The sequence below is a fragment of the Melopsittacus undulatus genome, chromosome 9 (assembly GCF_012275295.1).
Source record: "Melopsittacus undulatus isolate bMelUnd1 chromosome 9, bMelUnd1.mat.Z, whole genome shotgun sequence".
NCBI lineage: Eukaryota > Metazoa > Chordata > Aves > Psittaciformes > Psittaculidae > Melopsittacus > Melopsittacus undulatus.
This window is the reverse complement of record NC_047535.1, coordinates 30,812,849-30,835,998: the sequence shown is the minus strand read 5'-3', so window position 1 is coordinate 30,835,998 and position 23,150 is coordinate 30,812,849. Positions and strand designations below refer to the sequence as shown.

Sequence of the window (23,150 nt, the reverse complement as noted above, 5' to 3'; positions counted from 1 at the left end):
ACATTAAGAAAAGGGAAGGCACAAACAGAAAATATTTGGAAAATACCTTCTGGGCAAAAACCGGAGAATACTTGGAGATACTTTCCTGATGGCAAACTCTTCTCATGTTTGTCTCATAAGGTGAGAAAAATAGGTTCAGCAATAATTTCCCATGTGTAAACCCTCTGCTTCCCTACTCTGCACTTTTAGTAACAACAAAAAGGGTTTGCATTTATTTTCAAAATGAATTGCTCCTATTGCTTTGCACTTCAATCTCAAATATATTAAGTCTTTTAAACCTGAATTGCTCTAGCAGCACTAAAATATGTGGTTAGTCCTTCCCATAAACAACTTCCCTCTAGCTTCCCTATTACTTTTAGGTATTCGAGCTATTCTGCAGACAACCAAAGAACTGCTAAAGCATAACGTGCTCAACATGCACAATGCTTCCTTCCCAGCAGCTGGACTATTGCAGGCTTGTGGCAGTGTTGGGTGCAGTTCGTCATCACCACTGATGGGAATGGGGCAGCTCCAGCAGCTGCTGCCCATCCCCTGCCACCCAGAGCTGCTGCTGGGCTGAGTGAGATGCTATGAAGCAGTGCGGGAGATCTGTTTCCCTGGTGTTAACTCATGAGTTAGCTACGTTAACTGAAGCCTCAGCTGGTGTTCAGGCTCATTTGTCAGCATGGGACTGAAATACTTCCCCATGTCTGCTGGGTGCAGGGTTTGCTCCCCAGGGCCAGCATCTCCAGAAGAGTTACTTTCAGCTCCCCCAAAAAACGCTGGAGCAGAGCTGCTTAGGGCAGTGGGGAAACGGAGCTTTGCACTAATGCAGCCCCTAAATAAGCCTCTTCGTGTCTAATGGGAATGTTAGTGCCTGCTGCTGTCCAGTGCTGCTTTTTATAGTGCCCTGGATGGAACCTTCTGCCTACAGACTGTGTCAGAGCAATGTCTGGGGCTGCCCTGACAAGGCTGTTCACATCTACAAGTGCAGGATGGGCTCTGGGGAAAGGGCTGGTGTTGCAGTCCCTGACCACAGGCAGCACTGTGTTATTTTTATCAGCCTCTTCTTGGGCTCTCCAAGAATGTTTTTGCCACATCCTTGTGCTTTCAGGTGTCGGAAAACACTTCCTTCCAGCCTCCTCTGTGAATCCCTTGAGGATGCTGTTTGCGTTTGGCTTATTTTTTACCCCCAGAAGAGCTGCTGTGAAATTCTTCAGGTTTTTGGTTGCTGGTGCTCCTTCACCCTGAGCTTTGAAGTGCTGCCAGGGGATTACCTGAAAGCTGTTGGCTTCCACAGAAGCACCAGTGGGACTTGAGAGGCTGCTGTGGGTGTACAGCACTAGGCTGGCTGATTGGAGGGAGCGTGTGGCCTCTGGAGGGCACCCATACCCCAGCCTTCTGGGCATCCACCGGCTTCTGCAGCGCTCCCTTGGCTCCAGGGTCCTCAGGGAGCTTGTTGGGATGGGTTTTTTTTGTTTGCTTTCTGTCTTCCCTCCCGTTTCAGTCAGAGAAGCTGCTGCAGAGAGAGCAGTGTTTTAACACCTACCCCGTTTAATGAGTGTGCCTGCAGTAAACCCGTCTGCTCTGAATTGAGGTTTCCTGTCACACTGGGACTAGGGATGGTGCAGAAGAGGAGGGATAAGTGGGATACAGCTGCAGAGCTGTGTAGTCCCCATGCAGCAGAAGAGCTCAGACCATTTATACTGCAGGCAAACATACAGCCTTTGCTGCAGATCAGATCCCCCCCACTAGCCGTGAGAAGTCAATGGAAGCATCCCCATTGATACCAAAGGAGGGTAATTCAATAAGATCTGTCTTTTCTGGGTGCTAAGCTTTTGTGCTGCAGCTGAAAATATAACTGCAGAGAACATTCTTTAACATCCAAAAATGACCTAACATCAAAATCTGAATGTTACAAGAAAAGGAAATAATTTGAGAAGATGTTTGCCTGCCATAGAACTGAATCTCATGTTTTTAGAGCAGAGCAAATGTGAGCACTGAAAACACCCCATTTCTGTATTTCCCATCGCAGTTTTTAACCACCTCCCCAACCTGTTTCTGCAGAGGTCAGAGTGTCTGGCTGCAGATGGATCAGAGAGTGCTGGACCATGACTTGCCCAAGAAACCAGGCCCAGCAGTTTTGTACTTTGCTGTTAGGTGAGTAATTGTTTCCACAAAGAAAACATTATCACTTGGCTTTATTTATCATCAAGGGGGGTTGTTTAAAAGAACTGATTACGGGTTTGATAAAGGAAATAAATGTCAAAGCAACATACTAGTTTTAGGGGGAGATTAGGTCCTGGGTAAATGCTGCTCTCTTTTGCATGTAACTACGACATAAAGTACTTTGGAACCTGCTACTTTTTAAACTATTACTAGAGCACTGTTCCTTTTTTCCTTGTTTAAACCCCGTATTTCAACTATCTTCTTTGCCTGACTTTAGTAGTGCTAAATTTTACTAGTTTTAAACAATTGTACTACTTTTCATCCTTGTTTACTCAAGGTTTGCCTGTACTTGAAAGGCATTGCCAATGGCTTCTTTGCTCACACAGTTTAAGGCAGTCCCCAGGAGGGAATAGAATCCCTGGCAAAGTGATGATTTTGGCCTGTGTAATTGCATTACTTTAGGGCTTTTGCTGGCAAAGCTCTCCTGGTTAAGGGCCTGAAAAAAAAATGTCCTGTGAGAGTGCTGCGCTGGGAAAAAAAAGACCAAGCATCATATTCTCAATATTGTTGGAGTTTCTGTTTTCCTTACAGTCTATGAGGAAAACAAGAGCAGACTGACCTCATTTGCTTTTCATATGCCAGTGAATTTATGCCTTGTGTGCTTAATTATTTGAAGCACTTCCAAGGCAGAAGTAGTTGAGTAGTTAGGTTGGTTGGCACCATTGCCTCGCCATGTCCTCGCACCCCCTTTATCATTTAGGTCATTTAGGAGCAGCCCAAACTGCACTTTGTTTTGGCTGAATATGTGCTTATTGGTGATGGTGTTCAGAGCTTCAATTCCTCACTTTTAAGAAGAAAAAAAAATCCTGCTTTAAAAGGGATGATGGGCTCTTCAGTATATTCACTGTTTTTGATGAGGGCGTAGGAGTGAATATATTGAAAGCAAACATATGACTTGAGTATTTCTTTGGCTGGGATTAAGGCGTGATATTCATTTTGGCCCTTCCTGTTGCATGATGATCCTCTACAAGACAGGTTGTGCAGAGACCTGGCAAGAGTTGATATGTGAGGAGAGAGCTTGGAAAGATAACTTTTAGAAGCTAATTTTAAGCCTGACTACTCTGGGGTTATGAGATCTAGACCAAGCGAATAGGAGCCAATGAGATGGGCAGTGAGCGAGAAGCAGAGCAGGAGGAGGATGCAGAGATAATTAGCAATATGGAAGCTGTCTGATCTGTAGGAAATAGATATTCCAGCAGAAAAGCCACTTCAAAACCTGCAGCTCCACTTTGTTAGAACTTTTTGGATAAGTAAGTGACTCCAGGCCTTTGCCACATGGCGTGTGCTTTGGGTGGTTAGCTCAGACACTTATCTCATGTGAACACATTTGCCTTGTCATAGCCTTTTCTATAAACTCCCATGAGAACAGCTGAATTACACAGTTGTGTGTGTCCATGGCTTGAACAGGAAAGCATAGCTGGGTGTGGGGCAAGTGGCACAGAGGGAATGGGCAGAGCCCCAGCACTTTGTTTGTGTGCCCCTGGGCTGGATGGTCTCCAGATGTGGATGATGTGACAGTGGTGGATGCTGCTGCAGGAGCAGGGCATCCCTCAGGCTGCATGAGCCCTCTGCCTGTTTGAAATAGGTTCAGCCATGAGCAGAATGAATGCTGCTCTCAGTGTCACTTTGTTTGAGATGCAGGTGTAATGAGGCAGAGTGCTGTGCTGCTGTTCTTCTACAAGTGGCAAATGTGCCACAGCATCAGCTCTCCGTGTCTTTCAGCACCACACTGGACAGTTTCCAGTAGCAATACTGAAGGGGGGGGGGGAATCCACCAGATTTTGCTGTTCAGTAATGAAACACATGATCAAATCCTTTCAGATGTGAATTCTTCAGCTGGCATAAACTCAGTCCAGTCACGTAAGCTTTCATATGCTGCATGCAGCTGGTGAAGGGCTCTATAATGCAGATTTAGGACTCATAAAATTGTCATTTTTGTTTCAGGGATGCTGACAGCATGGGAAATAAAAGCAGAACATACATTTTATGGTGTTCCCAACATGCCTGTCATCCCCTGAATATCTCTGTGGTCCAGTGTTCCCTATCTGTACTGTGGTGATAAGAGCATGCAGCTTGTACCAGGGAAGAAAAGGAACCCGTGGACCTGGCTGGGGCAGGGGACAACTAAAATCCACAGATCCTATGGTCTGTTCTGTACCACTGGTGACTGGGAGCTACTGCTCTTCAGAGCCAGATGTACCATCCTGCTTCTGATGATGACAGCCATGCCTGGCTCTTAGTTAAGAAAAACTGCAAATGCAAATGAGGCCATTAGTTGAGGAAAATGATAGTTTTGGTGCAGTGGAAGGAGGTCCGTGCTGTGAAGGGCTGGGCTGGCAGCAGCATGGGAATGGAGACAGTGAGGCTCCTGCCCTCTGATGCTCTGCATTTCTGGAGAGAAACACTTGAGTGTGTTTGAAGTGAAGTTCAGTAAAGCTGAAAATACATCAGGTGGGACTAAGAGAAGGTGGAAATAGCTGTGGCTCCTACAGCTCTTGGTGAGTGGTGAATCATGGAAATGTAAAGTAGCCATTCCAATGTCTGAGGCAGCCCGTCCTGGGCTTGGGTCTGCCCCTTGGACGGGCTGCATGCCAGTGAAATGGGTGAATTATTTCCTTATCCTGCAGAGGCATCCTGAAGAGTGCTTTAAAATTAATTTGATGTAACATGCCATAGGAATGTGAAGTATTAAAATGATTACTGTTTAAGGTATTGCTTGTCTTAAGTCACAGCATAAATACTGCATATGTCCTAACAAGAGCAGTAGGTGCTAGCTTTACTGCTTCCTGCCATGTGCTCCATGCTGCTGCTGTGGACCTCTTCCACCTCTTGTTGTGGGTGTCTTGCGAATCATTTACATCAAGAGTGACTGGAGCCTAAGGCTGTGAGGAGCCTTGGGAGCACTGTGGGGCTGTGAGAGGGATTGGCCTGGTTCTGATAAACACAGTGGGCTGTGTGCCCTGTGCACTTCCAACCCTCCCACTATCAAAGGCAAGACACTGAGAAGCCCTGGTGTAGTCTGTGGTAGTGGCCGAAGTCCTTGCTTGGCTGAACTTGGCTGGAAAAAGTCTCTGTCTAGCATTGGCTGGGAGAGTCTGGACCCAACACATTCATCCTCCTTAAGGAGCTGCAGACCAGGTATCCTGCTTGCAGATCCAGCTAAAGGAGGAGTGACAGGACCACATTCACACAAATTTGTCTCTTTAAATTGACTTGGCAGTTCCATGCTCCCCAAATTACAGATGTGCTTTCTCTGCATCATTTGATGCATCCCAGCACTGTTTGGGTTGATGCCCCAGGTGAGTCAGAGAAGTGTACAGACAGGTTGTGTCTGATTTTTGGAGAGTGCCAGTGGCATCCATGTTGTTTGGTGTACTGTAACAAACTGGGACCCATCTGCCAACCTCGGCTGGGCCAGAATGACCAGTAATGGGATTGCTTTGGTTGGTGTGTGCGTCTGATGCAGCCATGGCCCTGGGAAGAAGCCAAGGCTGGGCTGGGGAGGAAGGCAGTGCGGGCTGGGCGGGATAGAGCCTTGTGAGGCTGAGCCCATTGCAGCCCTTCCATGTAAACCCCTGGTTTTGAGGCTCCCATTGTCGTTAGGATGGATGTGCCCAGTAGGATGGAGTCGATCCCAAATCATTCCTTGTCATTTTTATCTTGTTCCTGTTTGCTTGGAGCAATGTTAATGGGGTTCAGCCCATGGCTGCTCTATGCTCCTGGAGGAAAGGCAGTGCAATGGGGCTGCCGCCAGCCCCTCTCCTCCAGCAACATGCTGCTTGGAGTTACCTTTTCCACTTCTGTGGCTTTATCTGCCTAGGAGGGATGGGCTTTGCTCCTTTAGTGTTCGGTTGGGTTTTTGAATGATAGGAAAAGTCATCAGATATCTACAGTCTATTGAACATGGAGTTTGTCATTCCCTGTATGCTGTCGGTCTGTGATTTTCTACTTGTTCCCTCCTAATAGCCAGGAAATTAAGTGCAGTAGCTCATAGTTCCTCTGCACCATCTTATTGCCAGAGAACAAAACACTGAGGAAATAAAATGATCTGGGAGGAAGATGAAACCTATTCAAGAAAGTAACCATTCATTTTTTTAATTATGATTTAATTTTCAGGTTCTACATTGAAAGCATTTCCTTTCTCAAGGACAAAACTACTGTAGAGCTGTTCTTCCTGAATGCCAAGTCCTGTGTATACCAGGTAAGGCTCAGTGTCCTTTGGAGCTCCTTGTGCATCTCCTCCTACCCACTGCACCTACCCAGTCCTGCAGACTTCTTAGGAGCTGTGTGTGCTTTCTAGATCTTATTGAAGTATTAAGATCTCAGCATGCATACTCTCCTCTTTCACTTAAATGCTGATGCTTCAAGCAGGTGGATAGGGATGATGATGGTTCCCTGGTCCTGTTTCAGCCCTGCTGTGTGTTCACCACACTAGAATAACTCTTAAATACTCAAAAGCTTTTAAGTTGTTTGAAATCTGGGTTGTAACTTTGCAGGTAGGCTCTGTCTCAGTGGCATAGCCTTCTATATACTGCATAGCAAACACTCAAGTTAGACTTGTCTCAAGAAGAAAAGACCTGTGAGGTCTTGCACCCACTGTGAACATGGTTCCTAGTTCCCTGATTTCCTGCCTTAATTCAGTCAAGTAGTAAAGTTAATAAACCCTATGAAGTAGCAATCAAAGCTAGCTATTAAAATACTTTCTGTGGTTACTCTCTGCCTAAGAATCCTCCGTTGTTTGCTTAAAATGTTCAAATTTGTAAAGTACGTATTTTTAAAAGCTATTTCATGATATAGTAGCCAGAATATTAAATAATAAGGTAGCTCTGCTTCAGGTATATCTTGGTGTGAAAAAAGAGCTTTGTGGCAGCCACTACTGCCTTGCCCCTTATAACCAGTGGTGCAAAGCAGCTGCACTTTAATGAACTTCAGCAATACCGGATGTTACTGGGATTTACCAGTTAAAGTCAAACTTATGCGTCTGGTGCCTTTATTTTACTCATAGTTCAATCAGCCTAAGAGGGAGACTTGGTTCTTAAAACCTTTCCTTGGAAACCAGTTCTGTACCATTAGCTGGTGGTGGAGCTCAGTGTAGCATGCCAAAGCTTTCACATTTAATATGCTTCAGGTGTTAGAGGATTCTTATTCAGTATCCAGTGTTCATTATTTTATGGTGGGATTAGAAACCTGACATGAAAAGTGGTTAATGGCAAAGTTATGACTGTGCTTTGCACAGAAATTGCTTTCTGGAAGTGTAGAGGAAATTGGTGCCTTTTTACAACATGCTAAAGTTTTCAAGATGCTTGAAGAACTTGAGGCTTCACTGGTTAGGATCAGTAAAAAGCAAATCTCCATTTGACATACGTGCCACTTTAAATGAAGGGGTTTGGCAACTCGCAGTCATCCTTTCAGGGGAAACTGAAGTAGTTCAACTAGACAGACAGCACAAGTAATTTTGGAACTGGAAAATGGGTCTGGTTTTAGGGTGGAATGTGAAAAATTAATGTGTTGAAACAAATGCTACTCAATATAATAACATTTGGGTGTAATGTATGTGTTATATAAAAAGCATAAGAGAAAGCAAAGAGGAGAAACATAAAAGACCTTCCCTCACTGATCTTAGGCACACATGTAACCAAACCAATACAAAGTCACTTCTGGCCTGAATAAATACCATTATTCAGGCAGCATAACTTCATATTACTGACATGCAGTGCATATAGCATATATTCATATAGCATATGAGAAAGGTTTGGATGAAGGCTGGTTCCATGGGGGAAACATGGCTGGTTTCCCCCCATGGCTTGTGAAGTGTGTGCTCTTAACTGGTAGCAGCCCAAAGTGCCAGCTTCCTTGTTCCTGCAAGGAGAACTGCCAGAAGCAGAGAGGGCTTTCTGCTGTGTCCGGTTTCTGTGGGGAGCAGAGGGATGAGGAACATTGCTTTCTCCTGAGAGAAGGATCTTTGGTAGCACTGCGTGATTCCACACATAAGGAAAACCAAGAACCCCTGCTCTGCCTGCAGCACATTGTGCTGGGTGGCTCCAGAGCCCAGCTTTGGTAGAAGCCTGCAGCCACTTCAGCAGAAACCAGTTTATTTACTGTCAGGGTTGGTCCAGTGGATTTTAACGTTCAAATTAGGTCTTTTAAAAACATTTGATCCTACTTTGTAAACTTACAGTCAGTCTCTAGGCTTCAAGGAGTGCATGAAGTGCACACAGGGTCAACTCTGCTCTTTAAGCCCATGGGATGGGGATATGAAGATGCACAAAGGCACCTCGGGTGCGCTCACACAGAGGAAAGGATGCACAGGCTCCAGGATGAGCAATGTTGGCTTCTAAATAGGAGGGATCCCCAGCTCTGGTGGAGCAAGTGGCTGATGCTCACTGATGACAGCAAAGAATGTTCCCTGGCATTTCTCAGTCATTAATCCAGCTCCAGGAGGTTTAGAACTGCCTTAGATTAGCTTTTCTTCCCACCCTCACTATTCCCCATCTCCTTTCCTTTCATGGAGTGAGGAAACCCCAGTGTCTCAAAAAGCAGCATCCCACTCCCAGCCCATGTGCTCGGGGTTACTCCTCAACACAGGGTATGCTGGAGGATGTTCTACCAGGGCCATATCCCAACCTGAATCGTTTCATGGAGCTTCTGTTCTGTGTGGGCCAGGAATGTGGGTCAGAGGATAAATGCTGCAATACCAGGGGTGTGAGAAGACCTACATGGATAAGATTGCTTAAAAGCCAGTCATGTTTTTTGTTTTCACAAAGCTGTTTCCAAAGTTTTCACAATAGCTCATTCTCCATAGGGGACATAGCGTGTGAAAAGCCCAAATCCAGGGTGGTGCAAAGGACTGATGCTTGATGGAGTTTGTGTTTGTGCTCTTGACATTCCTGAGTACTGGCATGTGTTGACAGCACAGTAATGTGTAGGTACCTGTGTGTGCTTTAAAGGAAAATGATGTTTTCCTGGGCAGAGGGTGATGCTGCCCTGCATGCGAGATGCTGCATGTCCGTGCTTCTGCTGGCATGTAGGATGCACAAGAGCCAGCCAAAGGCTTGGCTAAACACAGCCAGTGCTGCCTCTGGAGGGGATTTATCCATGGCTTAATGAGGTTCAGAGGCTGCAGCAGGAATGTGTTTACTATATTCTTTGAGAGATCGATGGGTGATTCTGCACATGAAATTCTGTGGGTGGCTATAACTAATCAAAGAAAATGATTTCCCTAATGAAGTCCTAATGAAGTGAGGCATGTGTTGGCTGCCTTGCTCCAGATGATTCCAGAGAGGTTTTGCTCCCAGCTGAATAAAAAGTTGGAATAAATAATTTAGTACATTAAATATATTCACTGATGACTATGTACTATGAAATACAGATTCTGAATTATAAATAGTGGAATAAAAACCTGTATAAGAATTCTGAAAGGGGCAGAGGCTAGCTTGGTGCTCTGTAGTGCACATCCACATTGCTCTTCCACACCTTTCAGCTCCACATTCCTTCCTGCAAACCTCTCTGCTCCTTTCTGCAGATCAGGTACCACTTTCCTCTGGCAGAGATTGGAGGAATCTGGAGCTTGTGCATTTCACAATCCCTGTAGACATTTTGGCAAGGAAGGGACAAGATAACAATAAGATCCCTGCTGCCAAATATGTATTTCTTTCTATTCCCCACCCACTCCCCCACCTCCGTGCTCTGCAGTCAAAGTTCCTTTGTGCCTCTGGAGCCTTTGCTGTGACATGCTAGGTTTGTGCATCACTTATGCCCTGTGTTGTTCCCTGCACAGTGAGAGAACCTCTGCCTTGCCCTCAGCCCCTGTGAGGAGTGGGGGAACAGGGGGCAGCCCCTTTGTCCAAAGCACAGGAAGGCTGAAACCTCATTTTTACTTCGCCAAATCACGTAGCAGAGTTACAGTTCTGCACCCAAAGACAAGAATTGCTGTGCACCGAGCAGGAAGCATGCATGCTGCTCCTTTCATGTTGAGCTGCCCGTTTTTCCCCTGGCCTGATGCTGTAGTCCCCTTGCCTTCAGTCAAGTGTGGTCCAGCCACACAGCATCCATGATTCCTGCTTTCCAGAATCCATGCTCTTTGTGCTGGAGGTTGGAGAAGTTATACCCACTGCCAGGAACAGCCTGGGCCACTGAGCAAGAGATGAGAACCGGTAACTTAGATCTCCAGGTCTATGGAAGTGCCTCACATTCACTTAGTTAAAAGCTAATTTATCCACATGCGATTTGGTAGAATGCAAAGGCTAGAAAGATGCTTTGTGTGTGTCTGGGCTGTTTTCTATGTGCCTGTCTTGGCTTGGAGAACTGCTGCTTGAAAACCTTCCATGGTGACAACTTCAATTTAAAAGCTTTCTCTCCTGTCATTGACTTTAAGAATCTGGGTTTAGATTTACAGCTCTTTCTGAAATGTACTGTACAGCTGGAGTTTAACATAGAGAAAGCCTAACACTTGGTTTCAGGTGAAATGGGTATCCCAGGATTGATGTGTTTGCACAGCAATGGGGGAGTTTTAACATGTTCAGTGTGTTACTGCACAACCCAGGACCATGGCTGGGATACTTTTAAGGAGGTGGGTGAGAACTGGTCATGCACATGTTGATGATAAATTCAGAAAGATAAATTAGTCTTTTCTTCTTTCAAAACAGCCAAGTTTGGAAAAATAACACCCTACTTGGCTAGAGAATCACTGTCAAGTTTATTATACATTAGAGCTAACCTCCATATAGCTCTGCAGCCCATACTGTTGACTCTTTGCCAGTTCTTAAAATATGTTCTGTAAACTACAATCATGGTCAAGTTGGCTGTGTTCCCCTTTTCCTCTCTGTATTTGGGTGTTGGGGAGCTTATTTATTTAATTTCCCATTTGTTCCAAGGGCTTGTAAGAATTGCTTTAAAAAGAGAAAAAGAAGTTAAAGGAAATGGAAGTTTTTGGAGGAGTCTGTAACCGTGAGAGCTTCATGAACAGCGATGCTTGTGAGCACTTGGCAGCCTGAAGACCAGTGCTTACCAAGAAGAGCTGTTGAAACAGACCCCTGGTGTGAGCATAAAGCCTGGCTGGTTTCCAGCTCATGGAGAGCAAAGTGGTCATATATTAGAGAGCTCTCGAAAGTTTTATAACAGAGATTTCCTAATTCTCCCCCATCTCAAGGGAGAGGAGAGCATTCCCATGCAGCCTCCTAGCACAGCGTAGTGTGATCCTCGCCAAGGCTATGAAGCACGCTCTGTCCATTGCCTGTATTTGTTGTTCTCCTAAAGATGAAACGTGGAAAGCCCAGGATGAGGATCAGCAGGACCAGTTGGCCTTCTGCACCTTCAGGGCTGTTATCTTCCATAGGTGCTGACAGCCACCTTCATGATCCAGACCCCCTCAGTAGTGTATCAGCAGATGGGAATGGTGGAGTGAGGTGAACAAAATGTGACAGGAGGAGGAGGCAGAACCCCTTTGCTGATGTAAACTGGCAGATCTCTATGGGGCCCCCTACTCATTACCTCATGAGACCTCACATGGGGCTGTGATGGCAGCTTGGGGAGGGACTTGGCCATGGTTTGGATATAGTCAAGGGACTCTGCAGCACAGCTGAGGTTGGTCCAAGGCTGCCTGCTGTAAAGGTGATGGTGCTCTGGGGACCTGTTAAGGCTCATGCCAGGGAAGGTATAGGATGTGTCCCAGCTGGGCTGGCCCATCACACATGAAGGTTCACTTGGTTTGCAGCCAAAGTTCCATAGCTGGCATTTCTTGACACAGTAACTTTCTACCAGGTCTAACTACTGGAGTTAATTGCAATGAAGAGTTTTACACCTTTGGTCTCCTGGCCACAGGGTGTAAAGATGCTGTGGCAGCCACTTTTGTTGGTTTGTGCTGGGTATCTCACTGTGGTGCTGGGATAGGAGAGCAAAAGGCTGTGATTATATGTTAAGTCTAATGATGCTTGCCATACAGCCTGGCTTACGAACAGGGAAATCTTCATGTCTTTCTCCCGTTTTCTGCTTTCACTCTTATATTAATGCAAGAAAAGCAGCACTAAATGTGTTCCTGTTGCACTGAACTGTGCAGACGAGTCTTGGAGCAGCTGCTGCTCTCCCTGGAGTTTCATCTAAGCGTTGGCTCAGGCACAAAATGCAAACAAGGGAGATGGATGAGGGTGGCTGGCAGAGACAGCGAAATAAAGAGTGTAACAGAAACCTGAAGCTGTTCCTCACCACAGGGCACTACCAGCTTTTGTTGAGCTGGATCAGACAAAGCTGCTGAGATGGGAAGCAGCAGATTCTGCTGGGAGAGAGCTGCTGTGCACTCACTGAGCTATGTTTGTTCTCAGGCTGTGGTCTCTTGCGTTGGGTAAGAAGGGCTGTGAGGATCAGTAGATGAAATGGAAGACATCATGGACCATCTAAATGCTGTGAAGCAGCTGTGAAGCCTCCTGAGTTATTCAGGCTGTAGTGCCCCATGGGGTAAATGCAGCACAAGCAGAAATCTGAAGTGCCTTTTTGAGGAGGGTCAGAATAATCACCCTTTAATTTGCTCTTATATTGGCTTGTAGTCTGCATCTCCTGCTGGCTTTGTGCTTTGCTTTACCTCCCTAATGTGCTGGAGGCAGACATTTGCTGTGTTTTCGAAACCCAGTGTTTCTCTCCTTGGGAAACTAGTCCCAGTTAAAATGTTCAGCAAAGTCTGGAGCTTCCACTGCAGAAGGAAATGTAATGGGATGTCCAGTGGGAACAGCAGGTGACACCAGCAGGATTGAGATGTAGGTGTGAATGCCAGGAATCGGGATGGTGCTTTCAAGTTGGAGGGTTATTTGTTGCTGCCATTACTTGTCTCTGTGGTGTAATTAGGCAGCACAGCCACACTGCCAGAGCAAGATGCCACATTTGCCTGACCTAGTTCCTCAACACTGCTCAACCTGTGCTGTGTAACAGGTTGTGGCTGACAACCACTCCCTGCCTCAGGAGCTAAGGCCACCTTGCTGTAGCCTCTGCTCCCAGAGAACCCTTAGATGCTGAGAAGCTGTGAAGCTTTCTGCACTGCAGGGACCTGCCTTTGCAACCTCTGGCTCTTGAGGCACACCATGGGGATGCTGGGTCTCATGGGGAAAGGCACAATGGTGCCGGGTAAGGGCACAGGTGCTGGTATCACTTTGTTCACTTGTGCTGGGTCCACACCCAACTAATTGCCTCCCTCCATCTGAACACCTTGTTGTAGATGTTTGGGTCCTTTCTTTCCCTCTGCCTAATTGCACCCTTCTTTCTCTTAGTATTCTTAATCACCTTTCAGTGGGTAATTATACTCAGTATTGTGGCTCTCTTGAGGCTATTCAATCATTGTGTGTGTTTGGGGATATCTGTGGTTAATATACATTTTTAAAGGGTTGGAGGGAAGAGGTGTGTTGGTATCTCAAGTCTCAAATCTTCAGGTGAAATGTGTTTGTTGTCAGGCTTTAACCTCTGGAGGTTACACGTGGTTTGAACAAACCGTGTGTTTTTGTGTCTTGCTCTGTCTGTAAAGAGTAAGAGATGACAGTTCCTGTGTGTTGCTTTTTTTTACTCTGCTTTAGTGTGAGTTTACAGTCCAAAGATTTGCTTAGCACAGTTAATGCTCATTATCATCATTTTTGATCTGTCTTGCTAGGATTTCAGACTTGTATCGCTATGACAGTAAATTCTAGTGCTGTTGCTGTGTCTAATGAGGGTTCGCTGCTCTATTCATGACCAAGCTTGTGATTTTTATCACATTCATAAGTCTGTGTCTCTGTAGTAAAAGGCTTGAGCTCATACCTGAATCAGGAACTAAATTCTGCCCATAGGCACTGAAGGCGGGGTTGATCTTTACTAGCTACTGAGATAGTGACCTGTTCCTGGTCTATAGTAATTGCCACCTGGTTTGGACATCTGCTACAACCTTTTATTATTCTGATGTTTGTCAGGATGACAAAAGCCACCACCTGAATCCACTGGACCAAATGCAATGTTTAGATAAGCCAGTGGCCTTTAGGAGAGCCACACAAGGGGCTGAATCTGTCTCGCTGGTTAAAATGATTGGTCCCTGTGCAAACTCTAGTTGAGACATATCAGTTTCATCCCCTCCCTGGAGCTGCACCCACTGGTCTGTTTAAACTTATTTACATCTCAAATGTAAAAGTCTCTGACTCCATTATCAGAATTACATCCATCTACTTAACCTCATGCTGGTGACCTTGTATCCACTTGGGATAAATCTAGGAAAAACTTCCATCTTCATCTCCAGCATAGAGCTGTGTGAGAATACTCGCTGCCCTGGCTCCCAGGGCCCCCATGCTCAATGAAGTCTCTGCTTAAATTACCCTGGCAATTGCAGGCATTGCAAATGAATCTTTTTACAGTCCTTTTCCCCATCTGTTTTTGAAATCTGACCTTGTTAAAGTGATGCTAAGACAGAGACCCCCTCATCCAACAACAGCCTTGGGGCCGAAAGATGGCTATAAAATCAAAGCAGTGCCTGAGTGAGTGGGGAAGAGTTGCGGCTCTGTGCTCCTGAGTGACATGCATCACTATTTGGATTTGTGTCAAGGCAAGGCTGTCCAAACTCCTTGACAGCCCAGGGCAGGGATGGATTACATTAGAGCATCATAGCAACTGGGGGACCAGATGGCAAATAATGTTATATTATGATGGAAAATAATTCCAGGCTCAAAGGAATTGTCCAAGAGACTCACTTGTATAAAGTTAGCCTGTTAGACAGAGGCTGAGCTGGGCTTTGGGATCTCCTGGTTCAAATCCTTGCACTGCTACTTAGCTCCTGTATGAGCTCAGATACAAGGAGGTCCCTTTGCCTCCCTGTAGCCTTTTCTTTGGTTTTTAGCCCCTTCAAAGGGTAGGGGTTCTCCTGATTGCACTCTGGAAGGTGTTTTTCATGCAGAGCCTCCCTCAGATTAGCCCCTGTTCTGGTATGGCTATATGTGATAATAATTAGGGCTGGTCCAACCTTTTCTGAGGTTAGCAAAAGCTGGAGACCTGTGGTGGCAGCTATGAGCCTGGGGTGTCCTGTTTGTCCCCTTTGCTCTGGTCATGACACCTTCAGCATCTTTTCTGAAAGAGGTCATGTTAGGGGGGCACAGTCTTACCTGTTCACTCCTCAGTGCAGCTTCTAATCAAATGCTTTCAAAACTGAGGACATCAGCACAGCAAAACCCTTTCACTATGAAAGCAGAGACACACTTTCATCACCTGAAGAAGGCGGTCCCTTTCAGCCTGTTCAGCCTCCTAAAACCCTAAATGAAGTGGTTTGTGGGATCTCTCCTAACATTTGTGGCCATGCAATAGCAGCCTAGTAAAGTGACCAGAGTTTCTTAATGCTCATATTTAGGACCAAGTTAAATACACAGAGGAGCAGCCTCGTAATTACTATTGCTAATTAGTTAATGGTTGTGAGGTGCTTTGAAGATGAAAAGTGAAGAGGTGCTTGGTTAGTAAGTCCCAAACACCCCTGTAATGCCAGCAGCAGCATTGCTGTGGGTCAGCAGGGACTCAGTGTTGCAGTAGCTCACAGAGTGCTGCTGAGTTTTTATTGGAGCCAGCAACAGAGGTAGTTAAATCTGGATGAGTTTCTTGCATGCTTAAAAGGTGATGAGCTGCATGTAGCTGATTCACTTTGGGGTGGGGACATGATCTTGATGAGTTTAAGGTTCCTTCTGGCCCTGTTTTCCCTGATACTGTGGTCCAGGGACCGCTTTGCTGAGCTAGAGCCCGTGTTTTCCTGCTGAGCAGGGGTGCAGTGCTGGGATGACCTAATCTCTGTAATCCTCCCACTGCTGCAGTTGCCCTCAGAGCCTCTATGAGCAGATGCAATTTAAGCTTAAAGAAAGGCAGCTCAGATGTGCATGACAAAGACTAACCCGATACAGACCTGGAAGTAACAAAGTGCCTTAAAATTGCACCTATGTGAAGAGTTTCTGGGCTGTAATCCTTGCCTTTTTTCTTAAGCATCAACATGAAAGGGATCGGAAGGAAGGATGAACTTGAAGCTCTTTTTTCCTCCTAACTTGTGATGTGCTCCTCCTTTTCTTCTAATAAAATATGTCTGGGAATGCTTTGGAGGCTACTTCTCCATAGCTGTTGCCACACCTGTTGGGAAGGGGAAATTCCTCTTGGTCTGCTGTTGTGGAGCAGCCTGGGGGAGCGCTGCTGCTGGAATGTTTTATTGACAAAGCTGGCAAAAAGAAGCCTCCCTTTTCATGGAAATTGAATTGTTTGTTCGCTGTTGGATTTGTTCTCTGTGGGACAGACCTGCAGCTGTGGCAAATCAGCTCAGCTCCAGATGTTTCTGATAGATCGTGAGCTGTCATTTCCCTGTGTCTATATGTCATGCTGTAGATCTTCCTGCCGCCCTGGGTTTGGCACTGTTTCAGGTTTTGGTCTGCTTTGTCCCCTCATTCACCCAAGTGGGGACAGAGGATGTGTTGGGCTCTTGGTGGCATGAGGGTGGCATCGTGTCCACCAACTTCACTTGCAGAAGGTCAATCAGAAACAATAAATCTCTATCCATGGGCTGGTTCATGGCCTCAGTTTTATCCTTTGCACACAGTAGCTTTGATAACCCAAGACTCCAACTGTAAGGGCATCTCCTTCACTTTTCCAGCATTACTGCTGGTGACAGTGTTGTAGAACCAAGACCGGGACTTTTACTTATAAGACACTAACTTTGAAAGACTGCACTTAACATTGCAAGAAGGGGAAAAAAAAAAAGGATTCTTGTGTAGTTTTGATGTTTTGGCATTTATCAGCTGCACACCACTTAAGTCAGCAAATGCATAGTGCTGTCAGGATGGGTCTGGTTTGGGAGTAGGGTCAAGATACAAAGATTTCCAGCATGGGGGTCCATCAGTTTGTCTGAATACTGCAGTGTACTTGTGAGAACCGGAGGTTGTAAGATCCAGGTGCTGTGGGCCAAAGGAAGCTTAGTTATGTTAGCCTTGTGATTGATAAGTATTACTTATCTAGCATCAGAGGTGTGTGTACCACTGTGGAACTGGGTTGATGTGCCATGAGAATCTCTCTTGCTCAACCCTGCTTGGTGACAAGTTTTTCACGTGTTTTTGCAGCATGCAAGAGCAGGTCCTTGATGAGGTGTGCACAGTCATAGAATCCCAGACTGGTTTGGATTAGAAGGGGCCTTAAAGCTCATCCAGTTCACCCCCCTGCCATGGGGCAGGGACACCTTCCACTAGAACGGGGTGCTCCAAGCCCCATCCAACCTGTCCTTGAACACTGCCAGGGATGGGGCAGCCACAGCTTCTCTGGGCACCCTGTGCCAGCGCCTCAGCACCTTCACAGGGAAGAACTTCTGCCTTGTATCTAATCTAAATCTCCTCTCTGTCAGTTCAGACCCATTCCCTTATCCTACCTCTGCATGCCCTGGTCAAAAGTCCCGGTAGCTGCAGTACTGCAAAGCCGCGCCTGGTAAAGCACAGTAAAGGAAGGATCTGTGCAGAGAGGAAGGGCTCGCAGAAGGGGGTTACACCCCTGGGGGGGACTCCGGCCCGTTGGAACTCACTGTGCCCAGGCACCGCTCGGTCCCCCCCGGTCCCTCCCCGCGGCGGGGCGGAGCGGGTGTGCGGCGAGGCGGGGCGTACCGTGCTCATGTCCTGTTCTCTCCCTGCACAGGGGCAGATTGAAGTGGAGAGCGAGACCGTCTTCAAGTTGGCAGCGCTGGTGTTGCAGGTAAGCGGCTCTTGCCGTGCAGTTCGGGCGCGGTCACCGGTGGCTTGGGCTTGGTTTAGCTCGATTGTGTTCTGCTTCTCTTTTTCTCCCCCCTTTGTATCAAAGCATGCACATGGAGCTGTTTTTATAGTTTCTGCAGCTGGAGAGAGAGGTGGGAAAGGGGGAAGAAAAGGTAGAAAACTTGGAAAGTGTTTTCCTTAGGGGCAAGTGAGGGAAATATTTATTTGAGGCATTTGAAATTGAAAGAAAGAAGAAAAACTCACCAAAGGAAGTAATGTATTTGGGCAGATTCCCATCCAATTTATCAGTTCCTAATTTATGTTCTGCAGATCTGGGAGGAGGAGAAGCTAAATTTGCTGATTATGCCTGTGAATCTTTCTAGAGCCTGTGTTTTTGATACCTCTGTTATGTTGAAATATGCGATGTCAGGTTTTGTTCTCCTTAATCAAGTTTTGTTGTACTCACACTCTGGTTATTTACCATTTTCTATAAAATAAAACTCTGCCTTTAAAACATTTAGGATTTTTTTCCCCTATTGCATTCTCAGTGACAAAGTGCCATGGCAAAGCTGCAGCAGCTCCATCTGCCTGCACTGTTGTTTTCATCTCGAGTGAACACAATTCCTCTCAACTGCTGACCTGCCTGTAAAGCCAACTTTTAGATGGATGCAGTTGGCCGGAGAGAGAATTGTATTTCACTTCTTGTGCTGTAAAAGCAAGATTTGATTTGCAGTGTGAAACTCATTCCCCTCTTGGAAATAGTTTTATTTATGGTGTATGCGGATTATCTACAGCTGGAAGCGTAAAGGGCCAAGTTCTGCTCTTGAATGCATGCGGGCAGGCTCCATGCTTTGCATTGCGTGTAACTGGGGTCAGGATCTGGCCCCGGAGCTGTGGGAGTGGGGAAGTGAACAATGCTGGGAAAATGAGGACTTTTGAAGAGCTCCTGTTCTAACTCTGTCACTGTTTTTCAATTGTAGGAAGCTAAAGGAGACTATTCCAGGTAATAACATTTTCCTTTCTAATACCAGTGTGCTTGATGGATGTGTTTTTCTGTGTTGGCATTGTACTGCAAACAATCAAAACAAGGGGTAAAGTCCAGCTGCAAGCAGTGGCTCAAGAAAGTGAAATGCACTGCTGGGCTGGATAAAATCTGGGTGAGTAATGCCTTTTGTGAGTAGGCTCTGAGGTAAAACAGCTTTTCAGGCCACCCCGCTTTGCTCCCCTTCCCGAACAGGGGATGGGGTATAAGCTCCCACACTTCTTGCACTGTGGCTTGGATCCATCTGGGTGACCCTGCCTGTATAGTGGCAGCATGTGCAGATATGGAGCCTGTCAGCTGCCTGCACTGGAGATCAATGAGCTGCTTTCTTGTGCAGCTGCCCTGCAGAGCCTCTCCCTTCCCTCCCGCACTTGACCTGACAGTTGTGTTGTAGCTGGTGTGTGACCTGGTTGCTGGGCTTTAAAAGATGGGGCTTGTCCTTGGAGATCACTTCTTACCATGCCCTGGTTACGGTAACCGGCCCTGCAGAGGAGGTGGGGTCACACTGGGACCTGTTAGAGCCAGGGGAAAAGACCTTCAATTAGAAACAGCTCACTGAGCAAATAGAAATTCAGAAGGTTGGTTTTGGTCCTGTTAATGTTTTACTACTTACTGAGTTTCCATATGGGAAGAGAGGAGTGTTTTACGCTTTGGCTACAACAGCTTTTAAGAGCCAGGCTTTGAAAATGCTCGGTTGAGCGCTGTGTGCTCAGATGCAGGGGTCAAGTCACATCTGTCTGCCAATGTGACCCACTCTGCTTCCTTCAGTGTGCAGCTAAGTGCATGCCAGTGCTGCTGCCCAAGACCCCGTCTTCTCCAAATGCCTTCTTCAGTCCCTTCTCCACTAAAGGACATGCTTCGTGAAGTCCATCACAGCCTCCTTTTCCTTCTTGTTGGTGTGCTGTCATGCCTGCAGGGAGGAAGAGATGTCCTTGTGACTGAGATCAGCTGGGGCTGGCTGTACAATTTCTTTTCCTATTCATGCTGTAGACCTGCTTTGTGGACCACAGTATATTGCTTATAGCTGCAGTGTTGATGCATTTTGTTTCTCTAAAAAGACAACTCATCTTGCCTGATCTCACAGGGACGCCCTAAGCTCAACTCAGTTTAGGTGTAGTTAACAAGAGAACCACTGTTCACTTGACAGGGGTTAACTTATTAAGCTGTAGCAGCTGGTGGCACGTGCTCTCAATTCTGAAGAAGAGGGGTTAAAATGAAAAGCTACCTTTGTGGTGGAAACCTCCCTTATGTGGTTTAAACTTAACATTGACTCCTTATGCGCTGTGAGTAGGTTTGTAAGTATTGCTTCACATGGCCAAGAACTGTGCTTGTATCTTCCATGCCTCTGCAGACACATTGCAAGGAGTGGATTGCCCGTGGTTACCTTTAAAAGTATTTGAAGAGAATTGAAGGGAAGAACACTGCTACCAGAGTGATTTCCAAGTGCAGCTCTTCCTCTTAACAGTTGCATGAAAATAGCTGCAGCAATTGTTTCCTCTGTTAAGCAGAACATATGTTCTGCTCCATAGCAAATGAGCCTGGCCAGCTGTCTCAGGCACAGTGAGCACACCAGAAGCGAAGGAATTTCATTTTACATATCACAAGTGGTCCTTTGGGCCACCGCTGATAAAGCATTAGCGTAATTACCAGCATATCTTCACAAAGATACTGCAGGACTGGCCTCCCCTGCCAAACTTGCTGCCATACCAGGAATACATCCTTGCTGCTTGTGCAGTGAGTTGCCTCCATCTGCAGTGCTTTGGCTTTGGTGCGTCCGTTGTTCACTGTCGTTTGGCTATTCCACTTTGAATCACGTTTTGGAATGTGGCTCTTGCACCATTCCTGCTTACGTGAGAACTCACCAGTTAGTATTTCTTTATAATGAATTAGTGCTGAACAAACATGGTAAGTACAGGAATTGCCTGAAGTCCTAGAGATTAGCTTTCTCAAAGTGAAAAATGGGCCAGTGCACTCTTTGGCTGGCTTGGTTTCTCACATATGCCATAGGGAAGCTTTTCCATGGGGAAACGTCCCCTGATGGGATCACTGTGTGAATTCCCCTGACTTTGGCTGGGAGCAAGCACATCAGTACCAGGGTCCAAACACTTCTAACTCCTGCAGCTCTGCAGTAACCCCTTTCCCAGTCTGCTCTCAGATAGCATCTTGATGGCAGAGCAGCAGTCTCCTGAGAACCACTCTCCCATACCCGTGCAGAGTGGGTGAGCGCATTCTTTTGAAACCTGTTTATTTTCAGTGAGCAAACATGACATTGCAGTGCGCAGAGAAAGTAAAAGCTTCTGATTCTACAGCACAAAGGGTCAGGCTGGAGGGGCTGTGCAGTATGGTAGCACAGACGTCATGAATATCAGGGTCTTTGGGGTTTGGCTGTTGCAGGTGGTTTGCAATGGGACCCCAGCACCCTGAGTGGGGCTGTTAGGACAAGGGTATGCACCTTCTCATTTGGAGAGTGGCTTTATGTAAGATAAACCACCGAAGTCCTACTTTAAGAGGACCCTGGCTTTTAAGACATCTTGATAAGACTTAAGTACATGCTTCAGAATTGCGCTGGCAGTGTGTCCATTGCACGTGAGCCTGTTTTGGGCAGCTCTGGTTTCCCAAAGGCAGCCTCAAATGACTGTGGGCTGCAGAAGGAATGATTAACAAAGGTGGCAGTGGACCACAGTCAGTGTAGCTCACTGCACACCCAGTTCCTTTTCCTGTTGACTGAACTGGTGATCCCAGCCAAGATAATTACCCCCCTGTGTGTGATGAAGAGCGTATCGCAGGGGTGCTCCATGAGCCATCCCCCCCCTTACGTGGGACAGTGTTGGGACTGTTCCTCCTGAGCCTTGCAGTGCTGTTGTTCCCAGCAAGTCTGGGATGCTGCAGATCCCTGGCCCTCTGCCTTTCCACGCAACGATTGGGCAGGTTTTCCTCGAGAGAAGGGATGTAAGGCTTCGCTTGTGTTTGCTTTTCGTGACTCATCCAGGGCTTCCAGTTGACGGCTGCTCTGTTTAAACTGAATTCCCATCAGTTTTTCTCTAGCTCCTGTAATAGCAACCCCAAGCAAAGTATTAGTCATTAATAGGAGTTTTGAAACTCGGTATTAGTTAATTGCACTCCTCCACTCTCATGTTTGCAAATGAAACAGAAAAAGCTGCCAGCCTGGTTTTACAAAATCTTGATGTTTTAAAACACTGTTCAAGGGCTTTCGAAAGAGAATTTGATTCAGGTTCCAGCTCCTGGCATGGCTCAGTATAGGGTGAAAAAAGTCCATATTCTACTTATCTTAGGTATTTTATTTGAATTGTAAAGAAACCTAATGTCTTGGCAGGCAAGCAAAATAACAGATCAGTCTGGTAATCATTCCTTGTGTAAATATGCAACATATAATGTGTTGCCTCTTTGGGAAATGAATAATTTAGCTGTATTGAGTTTATAGACTAAGCATCTGCCCTCAAAATGCTGTACAACAATATGTAGTATTATTTCTCTTTGTGACTTGATAAGAGTTTTTAGCTGAGATGTCCTAAATGCTGACCTTCTAGCCTTAGAAAAACATCTATTAAAATCAGGTTAGCTATGGAAGAGTGTATTTTGTGACTGATAATCTTGGATCATATTTTCCCCTGTAACATTCCCAGGACTGAAACCCAGCCATGCTCCCGGAAAGTTAATTAAATTGTTGGAGGAGGGCTTCTATTTTCTTTAAATAGCTGACGCATTCGGTTTTGATTCTGGCCTGTGGGCTGCAAAGATAACTCCGGACTGGTATAACATAACACAGACAAAATAATGAATTCCTGATAGCTGACATGTGCGAGGCACCAGGGTTTATCACTATAGGGGTGATAAACATGGTTTGTAAAAGGAAAAGGTTTGTGTGAAAGATACTCCTGCTATGGAGTAATTGGCTCAGAAACTGCTGTATTTAAAAGCTTTACTGAAGAGAAAATGAAGTGTTCGGTCTAGGTGCAGAAAACTGGTATTATAGAATAGTTAGGATTGGAAAAGGTCTAAAGTTAACAATTTGCTCCTAATTAAGAGTGAGTGCTCAGCATTAGATTTTTGGGTAGCATTTACTTGGGAAGATGATTATTTTTCCAGATAAACTGGAAATATCTCTTGGTAGAATAGAATGTGGTAATGATAACATGTGCTATCAAATAGCTGCTCCAAAGAAGTTAGTACTTGTCTGATGGCAAAGC

The 23,150-nt window shown here is 46.0% G+C and overlaps 1 protein-coding gene across 4 annotated transcripts in view; it reads left to right on the top strand.

The window, feature by feature from the left end:
- FRMD4B (FERM domain containing 4B) overlaps positions 1 to 23,150 on the top strand; it is a 123,342-nt gene that overhangs the window by 61,396 nt on the left and 38,796 nt on the right. For all 4 annotated transcript variants that reach the window (XM_034066145.1, XM_034066144.1, XM_034066146.1 and 1 more), the window contains exons 4-7: positions 2,047 to 2,139; positions 6,325 to 6,409; positions 17,845 to 17,901; positions 18,881 to 18,903. In XM_034066145.1, coding sequence (XP_033922036.1) covers positions 2,047 to 2,139; positions 6,325 to 6,409; positions 17,845 to 17,901; positions 18,881 to 18,903 — 258 coding nt within the window. The remainder of the gene's footprint in view (positions 1 to 2,046; positions 2,140 to 6,324; positions 6,410 to 17,844; positions 17,902 to 18,880; positions 18,904 to 23,150) is intronic.